This window comes from Trachypithecus francoisi, unplaced genomic scaffold (assembly GCF_009764315.1).
Source record: "Trachypithecus francoisi isolate TF-2019V2 unplaced genomic scaffold, Tfra_2.0 Lachesis_group15, whole genome shotgun sequence".
Lineage (NCBI taxonomy): Eukaryota > Metazoa > Chordata > Mammalia > Primates > Cercopithecidae > Trachypithecus > Trachypithecus francoisi.
Genome location: NW_022681460.1, coordinates 69,228,893 through 69,244,215, shown reverse-complemented (window position 1 = coordinate 69,244,215; position 15,323 = coordinate 69,228,893). Strand labels below are relative to the sequence as shown.

General features: G+C 39.4%; 1 protein-coding gene and 1 long non-coding RNA gene across 2 annotated transcripts in view; one reads left to right on the top strand and one right to left on the bottom strand.

Annotated features, from left to right (window-relative positions):
- Window positions 1-5,580, bottom strand: part of LOC117098045 — a 49,300-nt gene extending 43,720 nt beyond the window's left edge. Inside the window, exons 1-2 of the long non-coding RNA XR_004443152.1 lie at window positions 5,328-5,580; window positions 3,127-3,180 (exon numbers count right to left, since the gene is read on the bottom strand). This is a non-coding gene — a long non-coding RNA (uncharacterized LOC117098045). The remainder of the gene's footprint in view (window positions 1-3,126; window positions 3,181-5,327) is intronic.
- A 65-nt stretch (window positions 5,581-5,645) lies between these two features.
- Window positions 5,646-15,323, top strand: part of ADGB (androglobin) — a 245,122-nt gene continuing 235,444 nt past the window's right edge. Inside the window, exon 1 of the mRNA XM_033235138.1 lies at window positions 5,646-5,790. Within this exon, the coding sequence (XP_033091029.1) occupies window positions 5,717-5,790 (74 nt within the window). The 5' untranslated portion in view covers window positions 5,646-5,716. The remainder of the gene's footprint in view (window positions 5,791-15,323) is intronic.

The window sequence follows — 15,323 nt, the reverse complement described above, 5'->3', positions numbered from 1 at the left end:
CGAACTCCTGACCTCAGGTGATCCACCTGCCTCAGCTTCCCAAAGTACTGGGATTACAGGTGTGAGCCACCACACCCGGCCACAGTGTATTTTCAATGCAGACATTGTACTTTGCGTTTTTAAAAGTTCCTAAAATGAACTTAGCATATTCTTTCTTCTAGCTTCTTGAACATATGGAGTTCAGTTATAGTAAATGTTTTACTGTCCTGTCTAATAATTTCCTTATTTTTTCCGAGTTACTTTCAATTAGTTGATATTTTTCTTTTAATGAGACATATCTTTCTTATTTTTTCTGCACCTGTTAATTTTTATTGGATACTAATCATTGAGAATTTTACCTTGTTGGTAAGTAAACAAGGTAAAATTCTTGTTTACTTGGATATTTTTGTATTCCTAAAAATACTCAAGATTTTTTTCTGTGATGCTGTTATTTGGAAATAGTTTGATACTTTCAGATCCTGCTTTTCAGGTGTGTTGGTTGAGACTAGAGGAGCGTTTCATGTAGAATGAATTGTTCACTCTTAAGGGCAAAACTCTCTTAGTATTCTAATCCATACCCTGTGAATTATGAGTTTTTTTCCGATCAGGCAGATGGTAATATGCACCATTCCCAACCTACTGTAAGCTCAAAGAAGGTTGTGCCTTCTAAACTTTTTAGGTATTTTTTTCACCTGGCCTCAGGGAATTTCCTCACATGAAGGAACAGATAAGCAGTCATGAATACTGAGGCCTCCTCTCTGAAGATCTCTTCTCTGCGCAGTTCTGTCCTCTCCATACTCTGCTCTGTGCAACTTCTACTTTCTGGCACTCCGTTCTGTGAATGCTAGCTGCCCAGCCTCCCTGGACTTCAGCTCTGTCTCTCCCCATCAGGGTCACCATCAGGCTCTGCCTAGGTTCCCCCTCTCTGTGCCACAACCTAGCAGTAAGTTGGGACAATTAAAAGGTTCAGATTTTTTGCTTTCCATCTCCCAGGGATCACTCTCTTTCATTGTCTGACAGTCATTATCTTCATACATTTTCTTTAGTTTATTAGTTATTTTCATGCAAGAAGGTAAATTCCCTTTTACTTCATCTTGCTTGGAAGTGGAAGTCTTCCCAAATCCCGTTTTAGAGTCCGCTTCCTAGAATTATCCCTATTATTAACTGTTCCAAGTTAGTTCCAAGGAAACAGACTCTGGCACTCTGAGATTTGCATGCATCAGGTTTATTAATGAGTGTTCTCAATAACATCTGTAGGGGAAGCAGGGCTGGGAAGAAGGAGAAGTTAAATTGCAATGCAGTTGTAACAGAAGCGTTCATGGGTCATAAGGGAAGTTCTGGAGAGAGAACCACCTTTCAGAGTTGCCCCATTTCTATCCCCTTTCTTACAAGAACTAGTGGGACACAGGTAGCTATCAGTGCAAGTATGCAGCAAAGGGTGAGTGCCTCCGTCTAGAAGGGGAAACAGAACCACCCATCTGCTGCACCAATATGCAACGCGTTGTACAAAAGTAGGTTTGTTTGCAACCTGATGAAGTGTTTAGTTACAGTCAGTCATTGCTGCTTCTTGAAGCAGTTTATCAAAATGGAAATTGTTTTTCAACTAAAACTTATTTCCATATCCTCCATTTTTTAAAGAATCTCTATTCAGAATTTGCTTTCACAGATCATTAAAACCATAAATTCAATTTTGTCCAGAATAACGGGGCTTTCTGGCAGGGCCAGCAGGTTTCATATTGGCAGGATCCAACCTCTCCTTAACAGGTGTAGAGACTGAATATTAGTGGACACAACTGAATGTCAGTTGTGATTTTTAATACCATTTTCAATGATATGAAGTAACTATGATGTGAACTCTGTTTGAAGTAGGAGGTGTGTAGCAGAAAGTATAGGAGCCTTCACTCTGAAACCAAAGTGCTCACCTTTGCATTCTGACTCCACTCCCCCTGTGCTTTGGACTTCGGGCAAGTTGCTTTGCCTTTCTAAAGCTCATTTTCCTTCTCTATAAAATGGACTGAGTTTTATATTTCATAGGGTTGTGATCACTGAAGGTTTCAGAGGCAGAATAATGTGGTTATAAAGAGCATGGGTCTAGAGTCAGGAGTTTGAATCATGCTTGACCACTTACTAACTTAATTTAACCACTCTTTGCCTATTTTCCTATTTACAAAAGAGAGATTATAATATTAAATTCCTAGGTTGTTTGTAAGGATTAATTGAATTAATACAGAAAAATAGCTTAAAAGAGTGTCAAGCACATAGCAAGTGATCAACAAATGTGAGCTCTTATTATTAACGGTTTAGGGGCTTCAGAAGTTTGAATGAATTTGGTGGATGAAGAGTTTTGCTTTGAGTGACCTTACAGTCTAGTAAAGGAGAAAAAACAAGGCATAAATATTAATAAAAACAAGGCAGAATATTACAGGAATTTTAAAAGATGAACAAATAAAGTCCCGTGGGAAATAAAGGAGAAGGGTGTTAATTTCCATGGAAACGTGAAAAGAACAGAACTTGAAATGACAGTTAAATTCAACCTTACACAGAACATGTTGAATGCATACTTTCTCATTTGGCTGGTTAAATTCCAAGTAATTTTATAATTGGCCTAATTGCAAAGATGTAGCTGAGCAGCACCATCTATATAATTCCCTATGGCTGTGGAATCAAGTGTCTGAAGATGCCTGGAGTCATGGATTTAAGAAACAGAAATGCTGCCACTCAGTCCACCCCTGCCACCTCCCACCCAGTTCCCTTCATCTAAGATTCCCATTGGTGGAGGGAGAAGTGGTTGCCAATTCTCACTTCCCTATTTAGGCAGATCCTCAAGCAGAGAGACTCCTGCCTGTTTTGTTTCTGCTGATATAGGGAAGTGGGTACCTCTAACCACTTCCCTAGGGAGCAGGCGCTACTGCTGCCTGAAGCCAAATATCTCTTCCCCGAAAAAGAAGTATAGATTAGAGAGAGACCCTACTCTGGGTAGCTTAAATAAAATATAAGCCCTGTTTCTCAGTCTTTGAAAGTTGTTAAATAGCAAGAGTTTGGAAATCCCTAAACTCGGTCCCAGGGCAATCATCTGCACAGACAGTTAGTCCAGAGAATTGGAGAGAGGACAGGCTATGGAGTGGCCAGTCTTCCTCTGCCACCTACCACCTGCTCCATGTCAGGCAAGTCCCATTTCCTCTCTGCATTTCGGTTCTTCACCTGTGGAATAATAACATTAGCTATAATTCTCTGAGTGCTTGGGATGTGTCAAGCATATGTGAGGTTTTATGCTTCCCTTTTCACAAATAAAGAAAATGGAAGTTAAATAACTTACCCATAATTACCCAACAAGAGTCAGGATTTAAATTCAAGTTTATCTCTAAAGGAGCTAGCACTCTTCCCTAAACCTTGCATGTAGTAGGTACTCAATAAATCACAGCTATTATTATTATTATTCCAAAGTGACATTGACCACAGTTATAAGACCACAGATACAAGAAAAATAAAAACAGCAGTAGTACCAATTGTCCTTTCTGCACTGGCACAATAAACATCATGTTAAGCTTTGTAGCTAGAACTATCTTACAGAGGAACAAATTTGCTCTTATAATTATAGCCTGACCAGAATCTTAGCTCCAGAAAGGAGAGAAATTCCATTTATTCATGCTGCACTCTTAATAAAATAAAGGCAAAAGAACAGTGGAGTAGGAATTAGTAGGCAACTTACACTCATCACATTTTTTATGATGATCTTATTCCATTCTGATGACGACCCCCTTACTTTATCCTAATTTAATAGATGTTTAAAAAAGCAAGCTCTGAGTGGAGTAGTGATATGTTTGGCTTAAAATGGCAATCCTGACTTTAATGTGTTTAGTCCAAATTCCATCAATAAATAACCCAGCAACTTTTGGCAAGACATTTTGCTTCTCTTGGCCTGGAGTTATTTGCCCATAAGGCTTATCTCCCCTAATTGTGTTGGCATCTAGCAGCCATTAACAATGGCTGCAGGGATAGCCCTTGTTCAAGATGAAACTCACCTGTCTGTGGGGTTGGCTGCTTAAAGTTGTGCTGTTTTCAGCCAAGAGTCTTTGTATATGCTTCTAGCTATAAATTTGATTACTTTGATAAAATTTGGTAGTAAATAATTTTTCTCACTATTCCTCTACTTTCACTCAAGAGAGTTCTCTGGAAGTTTGAATTATGGTATAAACAAAGCAGAACCTTTACAATGTGTTCATTGTCTTTAAGTGTATAGGAGATGTTTGCGGGGCAGTCTTGTAGTCATAACATTAACACTGCTGACTTTGAATTTATTTATTTTACATATAGAAATACAAAGAAGCTGCTGTCTGTCATCTAGGTATCCCCCAATAGTAACCCAGCAGTAATAAGATTGGGATAGTCTGCCAAACCGTAGGCTCTGCTGAGTGGAGAGCGCCGGGCATTCATTTGTCAGAGAAGTTGAAAGGTTTTCTTTGCAGGAAGCTGCCTCTTGCCTGTACAAGTGGAACTGTGGGCATGTCCCCAGTCCCATGAGTGAAGGAGATTTCTTTTATTTAAAGATACTTAACTATTCCTAGGCTCATGAAAGACACCAACCAGTAGTAGGGGTCCTAAGCCTAAGGGCTGTGTGTCAGATCTCTCTGAAGTGAGGTTGTATTGAACCAACACAATATTTTGTTTTGTTTTGATGAATTTGCAAGCTCTTGCAGTCTAAGCACGTCTTAGTTAAGCATAGTATCCACTACTCTGTATTTAGCTGGCCAACTTCATTCATTTACGTTGTCTGCTGCTCCTTGAAACCAGGTGGTCTGTCATCTCTGAAAGAGTGGCTCCTATTTGCTGGGCTTTCATAGTGTGCTATACACTTTACATCTTATCCTCAAAACAGAACTGTGAGTTAGGTATTAGCATCTCCTATTTATGAGTAAACTGAGGCTTAAAGGGAAAAACTATCCCAAGGCAAGATAACTAATAAATACCACCATTGATGACTAAGCCTTAAGCCAGTGCCCTAATAAGTCTCATTTTACTTGGTTCTGTCTGTGTTATCTGGCCCCTGGACTTTTTCTAGGAAAGTCTATATAAAGGACCACTTGAGCCCATGACTTGGGCTCACTCTTTCATTTGAACAACAAGACACCTTATTGGTTTTATTACAGATGTCATCATCACCTAGCCTTCAGCGACTCAAGGTGTCATTTTTTTCTGCCTTCCTTATACCCACTGTGTTAATTTCTGGACCCCAGGTTTTCAAGCCATTGACAAATTCAGTGTGTCTATAATGTCTCCTTAGTGATTACTGAAGGAACTTGTTATGTTAGCCAAGAGAATACCTGGGGTGGTACTAGGATAATATCCACCTTCAAACAGATGAATATTCAAGAGTGGACAAATGTCTATGGTTCCTAAGGGCAAAGCCAGGCAGAGTGAGTCCTGCAGAAAAGAATGCCAATTAATCAGGGCTGCGCAGTAATCCTAATGTCAAAACCACGCCCCAGGACCTCGATTTCTCTCCAGACACCAACTCCAAGATCCTCCACGGGGATGTGGGATTTGAGTTTAGGCGCTTGCGTCTCACTGCAGCCAGAGGCCCCAGAGCCCGCCCCCAGGGACCCGCCCCCACTCTCAGGGTCGCCGGACGCCGGACGCCGGACGCCGGACGCCGTATCCTGGCAACGCAGACGCTGAGCCTGAGCGCGCCCGCAGGCTCTTTGCTCAGAGCTCAGCCCTACATAGATCGGCTTCTGCCATGGCCTCCAAACAAACCAGAAAGAAAGAGGTGCATCGTATCAACTCGGCGCACGGATCGGATAAATCGAAAGAGTAAGGGACCTCTGCCTGCCCGTCCATCCCTTGGCCTAGTCCCTCGGCATCACCACTAGTTCTGGGGCTGCCTCCCCATAGCAAACTCTGCCAGGGCAGAAGTTTAGTGGCCTCCTGGCAGCTTGTCTTCTCTAGTAAACCAGATCCAGGAGGTGCTTGCTCTCATACTTCTCTCTTACCTGTCTTGATTCACTTCCTTTCCCAGAGCCCCTGATTTTCTTGCTTTGGGTGCTCGACTCCCATGGGTGAATCTCCCACCCCTCCTCTGCTTCATAGCCCTCTCAGACAGTTAGAAAGGCCATAGCTTTCCTAAGAAAGAGGCATATCTCAAAGACTTCTGGTTAAAGCCACATCTGCATGGCCCCAGAAATGATACAGACAGAGAAGGACAGACAGACATGGACACATTTCACCTTAATGGTGATTTGCTAGTATGCATCTGCCCAGTCCAACGACTCCGACCTTTAATCAGATATAATCAGACATGAAGTGGCTTCAAAACCTTCAAATAGCATAAATGTATAGTTCATGTTACTAAGGTTTACTCTGAGAAAGTAGAAGTAGACCCTCGATCAGGGAATCTTTATGGTGCCTTTGTCCTGGGGTGGTGTTAGGTGGTGTGTCTTAGGATGTACTTTCCCACGATTATTATTTTCTTTGGTAGGTTTCTCTAGAGATATCCAGTTATCAGCAGCACAGGACTGGGGCTATTGTTTGAACTTATGCCATTTCTAACGTTCATTCCCACTTGACAATCCCAGCTGCCAACCCTGCTTCAGAGGGATCATTCATGTTCTTCACGCTCTGCCTGATGCAATCAATCATTTCAAATTGAAGTTTTACATCCTTGATGCCTGTTTCTCCATTTCCTTCCCTGGCTGAAAAATTCCACATTGGACTGATCCCTAGGATTCACTGATCCCTAGGATTTAAACTCTTTCTCTTTGTGAATTCTTCTCCCAGACTCATTCCCATGTCTGTGAATCTCTAGTCTCTTAATTCTAACCTCTCTAATAAGCAGGTTTCCAATTACCTGGCAGATAATCCACTCCTTTTACTAGCTTAAATTTTAGGTATAACATATATAAGTAATATTACATATAAAATTTTATATAGATATTACATGTCTAATAGGATTGCTCTACTTCTGTGTACCAAAGTCAGGTATTTTCAGCATTGTCTAAGGGTTTCCATTCCTCTAGGTCCAAGGCCAAGGAGGCTCGTCAGAATCAGGCCTCTATTACTTCTCTAACGTTATGTTCCACTAGCTTCCTCTCCACTCCCTGAGTCATCTCAGGATTGTTCCCACCGCAGGCCTTTACACTTGCTGTTTCCCGTATTGGAAAGCTTTTCTGCTCAAATATCTATATGGTTTTCTCTCTCCCTTCCTTCAGTAGTTTACCTAAATATCATTTTCTCCCGTTAGCTTTTTTGGCCACTTGATTTAAAATTACAACCTCTACTTCTCTGCCAAAACAAAACAAAACAAAACAAAACAAAGTTCCCTGTCTTCCTTCACTCCTTTGTTTATTTTCATTGACTTTTTTTTTTCTCATTTAACATGCTATATATTTCACTTTTTAAAAACTACATTTTTTTTTCATTTGTCTTCCCAATAGGGAAGGCAGGGATTTTTCCTTTTCTATTTTATATACTGTTGAATTCTTAGTACTTAGAGTAGTTCCAAGGTCATACATAGTAGCTCTCAAAAGTACTTAGTGAATGAATGAGTGACTCTCTTAACTAGGAGACATTAAAGGATTGCAAAAGAATTTTGAATACACCCCCCCATACACACACACAAATAACTAAGTCACTGATGTTATAAGTAATACACATTGAAGGCTCACAACTCTTTAGGAGCTTTGGGAAAATCTTGGACTTTAATGAGTTTATATCCTGAAAGAGATGTGACTGTTAACTCCCATAAAGAAACTTATCAAACCAGACACCATAAAACACATTACTTGCCCTGATCCTGTGATGGTTGTATTACACAATAGAAACTAGATCCCCACTGGTAAGATGCAAACTCTCTTCTTACTAAGAATTCTTATTTCTTTTTGAGATAGTAATAAATGTCTAATATGTTTTTTTCTAGAAAATATGTGAATTATATCAATAAAAATGTATGCATATATTTATGAAAATAGAAGAGGAAGGGCAAAGAGTTATTTTTTAAAAGCTAAGATTTGTTAGAAACTATCTATTGAGCATCAAACACCAAATCATTAGATTTTTTTGTAGCATTAAATGATAGGATGTTAAGTTCATTATAAATCAAGTCTATCTTCTAAGTTTAACTAAAGAACTAATCACAGAACCTAAGCTCACCCATAGATGTAGGACAGACAAAGTGTCACTTAGTATGAGGCATAGAGATCAGAGTCTAGCAAGGCCCTTTATTTAAAATACACTAGGAGATTTAGAGTAAGTTTTTATGTCATTTTACCACACCTTGTGTTTACACATCCAATAAATGCAACCAACTCTAACATGGTCCTGGATACAGAAATAAAAGAAAGTCTTCAGAACCTTGAAAATGGCTATGCAATAGAATCTTATTCTCCTAGAGATGCCATCTCTGGCATCTCTCTTTTGCCCTAAAATTATGTGTCAGACTGGGAATAAGTGTCATGTTTGGCTTTTGCCTCATATGGCAACTAGCACACAAAAAAAGTCACCATGTGTTTATTAAATGAGCTCATAGTTATGTTATCCGCCTTGGTTTTCATTCCTTCTGAATTTGATTGAAGCCCAATTTTCCTTCTCTTTCCTTTTTGATCTGCCATTGGCAAAGTTCAAAAACTGAGATGTTACAACTGATTACAGTAGAATCATCTATGTTCACATTAATAAGTAAATATAACTTTGAATCACCAAGAAAAACTATTCTAGGTAACTAAGCTGTAAGTCTTTTACATTAAACAATTTCTATTTTATCTATTTCCTAGTTCTCTGTATCAGCCAGTATGAAATCACTATTCTAGGGTGATTCACTCTGGCATCAGTTTTTTGACATTGGACAAGACATTTTCTATTCTGATATTTAGTTTTCTCTTCTTTAAAGGGGGAGCCCTTTAATTAAAGTTGCTCTTACCCCAGCATGTCCTGTTCTCCCTTCCCTGCTTTATATTTTCCTCCAGTTCTAAGCTTCCATGATTTTATCAGATAAATGTTTTAACTTCACTGGACCCATAATTGGTGAGGGGATTTTGTTACAGTAAAATGTTTAAAATCACAGTTTAATTGATTGTCCTGTTAATCATCTTTTAACATAACAATTTTTAACATAACTTTAACATAACATCACAACTGTCACAGATTTTAACTCTCGTTATCAGTATCTTAGTTCGAGCTACTGTAACAGAATACCATAGACTGGGTAGCTTAAACAACAAACATTTGTTTCCCGCAGTTCTGGAGGCTAGAAGTCAACAAGCAGAGTGCCAGCATGGTCAGGTTCGGGGAAGGCTCTCTACTTCAGGGATCCCCACCCACTGGGGCTGTGGATCAGTACCAGTCTGGCCCATGGCCTGTAGGGGCCTGGGCTGCGCAGCAGGATATTACAGGCAGGGGGGTCAACATTTCCACATTTCCACCTGAGCTCCCCCTCCTGTCAGATTAGCAGTGGCATTAAATTCTCATAGGAGTGCAAATCCTATTGTAAACTGTGCATACAAGGGATCTAGGTTGTATGATCTTTACAAGAATCTAATGCATCCCCCTCTCCATCCGTAGAAAAAAATTGTCTTCCATGAAACTGGTCCCTGTGTGCCAAAAAGGTTGGGGACGACTGCTCTACTTAACTCACAAGTATCCGTCTTTTTGTATCCTCACGTGCTAGGGAGAGAGAAGGCTGGTTAGTTCTGTTACTTTTCTTATAAGGACAATAATCGCATCATGAGGTCCCACCCTCATAACCTAATTACCTTCCAAAGACCCCATGTCCTAAAACTATTCCATTGAGAATTAACATTTTAAGATGTGTATTTTGGGAGGGGAGTCACTGATATGTAGTCTGTAATATAAACTAATAACAAGTAGCAATTATAAACACATTTAAATTAATTGATCAATCTAATTGATTTGAAAACTAATAGGTGCTACAGAGATTCATTCACCAGTTAGATGCCACTGGATTGATTTGTAGTAATATCAAGACAAAAATTTGATCTTCTTGGAAGTACTAAATATAATTCTTTGTGTATATCATAGACAACACAACAGAGACAAAAGAAGTCATGCAATTTAAGTATTGACAGTATTAATGTATAAACTTTATACACTAAAATACTTGGAACCTTAATGGGAAGTTTGAGATAGGGACACAATTTGATGTTTATAGTCATAAAATTTTTTTCACTTCCAAAAGGACATTCAAACCAAGATTGAAAAACAGGTCATCTGTTAAACTAACAAGAACCATATAGCCTTGTAGATTTGTACTTATAGAATAATATTAAGCCTCTTTCAAAAACAGAATGAAATATATTTCATAATTTTCAAGTTATCTAACTTATGACTAAAACCAACATCTAAATTTTATAGAATTTTCAAAAATGATCAGCATGTCTCTCTATAGGAAATTTGAAAAGGATACTATTACAAAAGCTGAATTCAAGATTTAGTACAATGAAAACCAACATAAAATAGAGGAATAAATATCTTGCTGTGTATTAGATTAAGTGAATTCTTTCTTGGTTGTCTTAGGCCCAAGAGGGAGATAATCCAATGAAACTATGCAACAGAGGTTGGTACCTAATATGGTCCTCTACCTGCAGCATTCAGAAAAGAAACCTCCCCTAAGTCAGCAGGACACATTAGGGAGGTGCTCTCTGTAACCCGAGGTCCAGTTCGCATAGCTCACACCAGAAGGCAGAGGTAAGAGGTGAAACTGTCAACAACCCAGGGGTCACCTGAGTCTTGTGATTTCCCCAGGTGATCTGTGTGGAACTCAACAACTATCGTCAATTAACAAATTTAAAAGGTCGGTTGAAATGAGCATCCCCCAAAGTTCTACAATATGGCCAAGGACTTTGATTGTACATTGTTCTTTTTTTAGTAGCCATTCCAAATATCGTGAGATGCATTGTTGCAGGAAGTCCCTTGTCCTCCTAAAAGCCACCTCACTTCTCTCTAAGGAGAATGGCCCAGTCCTTTCCCAAGTCCACAAAGGGGAGGTGATAGCATTGCTTTCGTGTAAATAATGAAATGCAACATTTTTAAAATCCTCACCTTAATACTTTTGTATTTAGTTTTATTTTGAATGATCAGCCTTTTTGGTCCCTCTTTTTTGTCCCCCAGTTTGAGATGTATAAAGGCTTTTGCTCTCCCTGGGAGCGGGTGGAGGCAGCCAGGGCTTACTTGTACATCGACTTTAGACCAGTTGAATAAAAGTGCACCTTAAAAACGGAAAAAAAAAAAAAAGAAAAAAAGATCAACTTCAGTGACAGAAACTTTCCCAGAGGATAGCTTATTCTTTATGCCTATTTCCCAATTATTTATTGAGCATTGTCCATGCCTAAGTCACTGGTAGGCCCTAGGTAATAAGGATTTCTGAAACATGATGCTTTCTGTCAAGGAATTTATACTCTGGGGCCAGGGAAGGGAGGATTCATATAGAAGTAACTAGGAGATACAGAGTAATGCCACATTTGACAGGAGAAACTTGTTGGAAGTCATAGAAGGAATCATGCATTGGTGTGGGGGTAAAGTAGAGAAATCATGAGACTCCTAAAATGAGTTAGAGGAGAGGAAGAACACTTCCAACTGGGGCTGGTTTTTCATTGCCTCTGTCTAATAGCCACTCTTCCATTTCAAAAGGCATAGGTTAGTGGGATGGTTAGTGCAGGCAACAGGAAAGTGGGGCACAGGTTATCCAAGTTGAATCATAAAGCGTCTAAGATGGGTATCCAGCAGAATGACAGGGCTAGATTAAATAATTCAAACTATATATATATATTGGGGAAATACACATGGTTTCAAACATCAAAATGGTAATTTATGATGTACAATTTGACAACTGCATAGAATTTATGCTGGATTAGAAATCACTATAAGAAATAGTGATAGTCTGAGATAATGGGGGAATGCGTGATTCTTGATCCTCCTGACGATAGTGAGGAACATATTAAATGGGATGTGGGTGTGCACCGTGCACAGCAGATCTGTAAGATGATTGTGGTTAAAGACTATACAAGCCAAGTTTCCAGTCTCCAGTTGCAGTTTTAATATATGATGATGATGTCCAGGCCAGGATGCCATCCTGTCTGAAAAAGAAAATAAAAAATGTTTAAATAAAATTCAGTGACAGATTTCTGAATGCCTTGCCTTACTTATTTTGCATTCTCCCTAGGGCCTGAATATATATTTTATATTATATATTTCATATATGCATGTGTAACTTAATTGAGTTGAACAGCAAACTCAGTGCAGGAGCTAAACCATAAACCCCCTGACTCAGAACCAGACAGAAACTGGGAGAGCCCAGAGGGAAAAGGCCCTGTCACAGTCATGTGCAGCACCCGGGACAACACTTGGCACAGATTTGGACACTTTACAAATGTCAGTTGTATGTTTTTAAGTATAAAAAACACAGCAAAATTCCACGTTTAATGAGGATACCCCTTTATTTTTAATAGGGCCTTTAGTTCTCCCTTTGAAATAGTCTCAATCTGAGCATTTGTTTAGTAATTTGGCACAATTTAAGAATTATCTCCGGTAATGAAATCTTTTCTTAATCATCCAATTGGTAGTTTTGAGGGAGAAACAATTCTGTTTATTCTGTAGAATTATTATAGAGGTAGAATTAGACTGAAAAGATTTAAATTAACAAACTAATGGAATTAGTACTTCGTTGTTACCTAAAAACAATCAATTTTACTCTTTGAAACTAATAACACTGTTGCTAATACTTTTAGATTAGTGGTCCCCAACGTTTTTGGCATCAGGGAGCAGGATCGGTTTCGTGGAAGATGATTTTCCACCAGTGAGGGTGAGCAGGGGGAATGCAGTATTTCTCATAAAGAGTGCACAACCTAATAGTTTCTCATAGGAGTGCACAACCTAGATCCCTCACATGCGCAGTTCACAATAGGGTTCGTGCTCCTACGAGAATGTAATGTGTTCACTGATCTGACGGGAGGCAGAGCTCAGGCAGTAGTGCATGGTCACGCACTGCTCACTTCCTGCTGTACAGCCCAGTTCCTAACAGTCCATGGACCTGTACTGGTACTGCAGTGACCTAGGGGTTGGGGAACCCTGTTCTAGATGAGCAAAATAATAGTAACTTAATCAAAAGTGGCTATGTAAAGATTTTGATTGACTTTAATATTACTTTGACACTTCTAGGTCACCAATTAGGTATAACTCCTAATGCTATCCCTCCCCCCTCCCCACAATAGGACCCAGTGTGTGATGGTCCCCTTCCTATGTCCAAGTGATCTCATTGTTCAATTCCCACCTATGAGTGAGAACATGCGGTATTTGGTTTTCTGTTCTTGCAATAGTTTGCTGAGAATGATGGTTTCCAGCTGTATCCATGTCCCCACAAGGGACACGAACTCATCCTTTTTTATGGCTGCATAGTATTCCATGGGGTATATGTGCCACATTTTCTTAATCCAGTCTGTCACTGATGGACATTTGGGTTGATTCCAAGTCTTTGCTATTGTGAATAGTGCCACAGTAAACATACGTGTGCATGTGTCTTTATAGCAGCATGACTTATAATCCTTTGGGTATATCCCCAGTAATGGGATGGCTGGATCGAATGGTATTTCTAGTTCTAGATCCTTGAGGAATCCCCACACTGTTTTCCACAATGGTTGAACTAGTTTACAGTCCCACCAACAGTGTAAAAGTGTTCCTGTTTCTCCACATCCTCTCCAGCACCTGTTGTTTCCTGATTTTTTAATGATTGCCATTCTAACTGGTGTGAGATGGTATCTCATTGTGGTTTTTGATTTGCATTTGTCTAATGGCAAGTGATGATGAGCATTTTTTCATGTGTCTGTTGGCTGCATAAATATCTCCTTTTGAGAAGTGTCTGTTCATATCCTTTGCCCAGTTTTTGAAGGGGTTGTTTTTTTCTTGTAAATTTGATTGAGTTCTTTTTTTTTTTTTTTTGAGACGGAGTCTTGCTCTGTCGCCCAGGCTGGAGTGCAGTGGCCGGATCTCGGCTCACTGCAAGCTCAGCCTCCTGGGTTTACTCCATTCTCCTGCCTCAGCCTCCCCAGTAGCTGGGACTACAGGCGCCCACCACCTCGCCCGGCTAGTTTTTTTGCATTTTTTAGTAGAGACGGGGTTTCACCGAGTTAGCCAGGATGGTCTCGATCTCCTGACTTCGTGATCCACCCGTCTCGGCCTCCCAAAGTGCTGGGATTACAGGAGTGAGTTCTTTATAGGTTCTGGATATTAGCCCTTTGTCAGATGAGTAGATTGCAAAAATTTCCTCCCATTCTGTACTTTGCCTGTTCACTTTGATGGTATTTTCTTTTGCTGTGCAGAAGCTCTTTAGTTTAATTAGATCCCATTTGTCAATTTTGGCTTCTGTTGCCGTTGCTTCTGGTGTTTTAGACATGAAGTCCTTGCCCATGCCTATGTCCTGAATGGTATTACCTAGGTTTTCTTCTAGGGTTTTTATGGCTTTAGGTCTAACATTTAAGTCTCTAATCCATCTTGAATTAATTTTCATATAAGGAGTAAGGAAAGGATCCAGTTTCAGCTTTCTACTTATGGCTAGCCAATTTTCCCAGCACCATTTATTAAATAGGGAATACTTTCCCCATTTCTTGTTTTTGTCCACAAATTATTTAAATTGAGGAATTTGTATAATATGAAAGATTGGATAGAAACATTACTAATCTTTCTTATTTTCAACCTTGATAATGAATGTATGCATATGTTGTCATGCCATGATACACAAGTGGCCAACAAGGTGCTTTGAAATGTTATTTTAGCATTCCTTCCCAGGGTAGCTACAAGCTAATTAAGTACAGGTTTTAAGGCTATAGCTATGTTAATTTGTATGGCTGAATTAACACATAATACATTTTTAAAGTAAATAAGCATATATTTATTTTTTCTTTTCTTATTTTTTGGGGTCTCTTTTTTAGTTGGTGGTGGTGTCAAAATGAAGGCCATAATCCAAATATTTTGCAATCATTTTTTTCCATCTTTCTGACCTGGATATATTAATTAATTAATATATTAAATATCAGAATTTAATACATTACTTCAGTTGGATTCTCAGAAGATTAATATGCCCATTTTACCTCTGTTTCCTCACCTCACCGTCTCCAGTTCAGCGTACTTTCGGACCGATCTGCCCACAGTTGCTTGCTTTCCAGAGATTCTCAGAGGCCAGGGTCAACCCAAAGCTATTGCTCAGCTTCTCATCAAAGTTTCTGCAGCATTTGTTTCTGAGTGGTACTATTTAGAAACTACTATTTGTGTGTGTGTGTGTGTGTGTGTGTGTGTGTGTGTGTAGAGCCATATTCAGCGGAGCTATCTACTAAATCCAAGGGGAT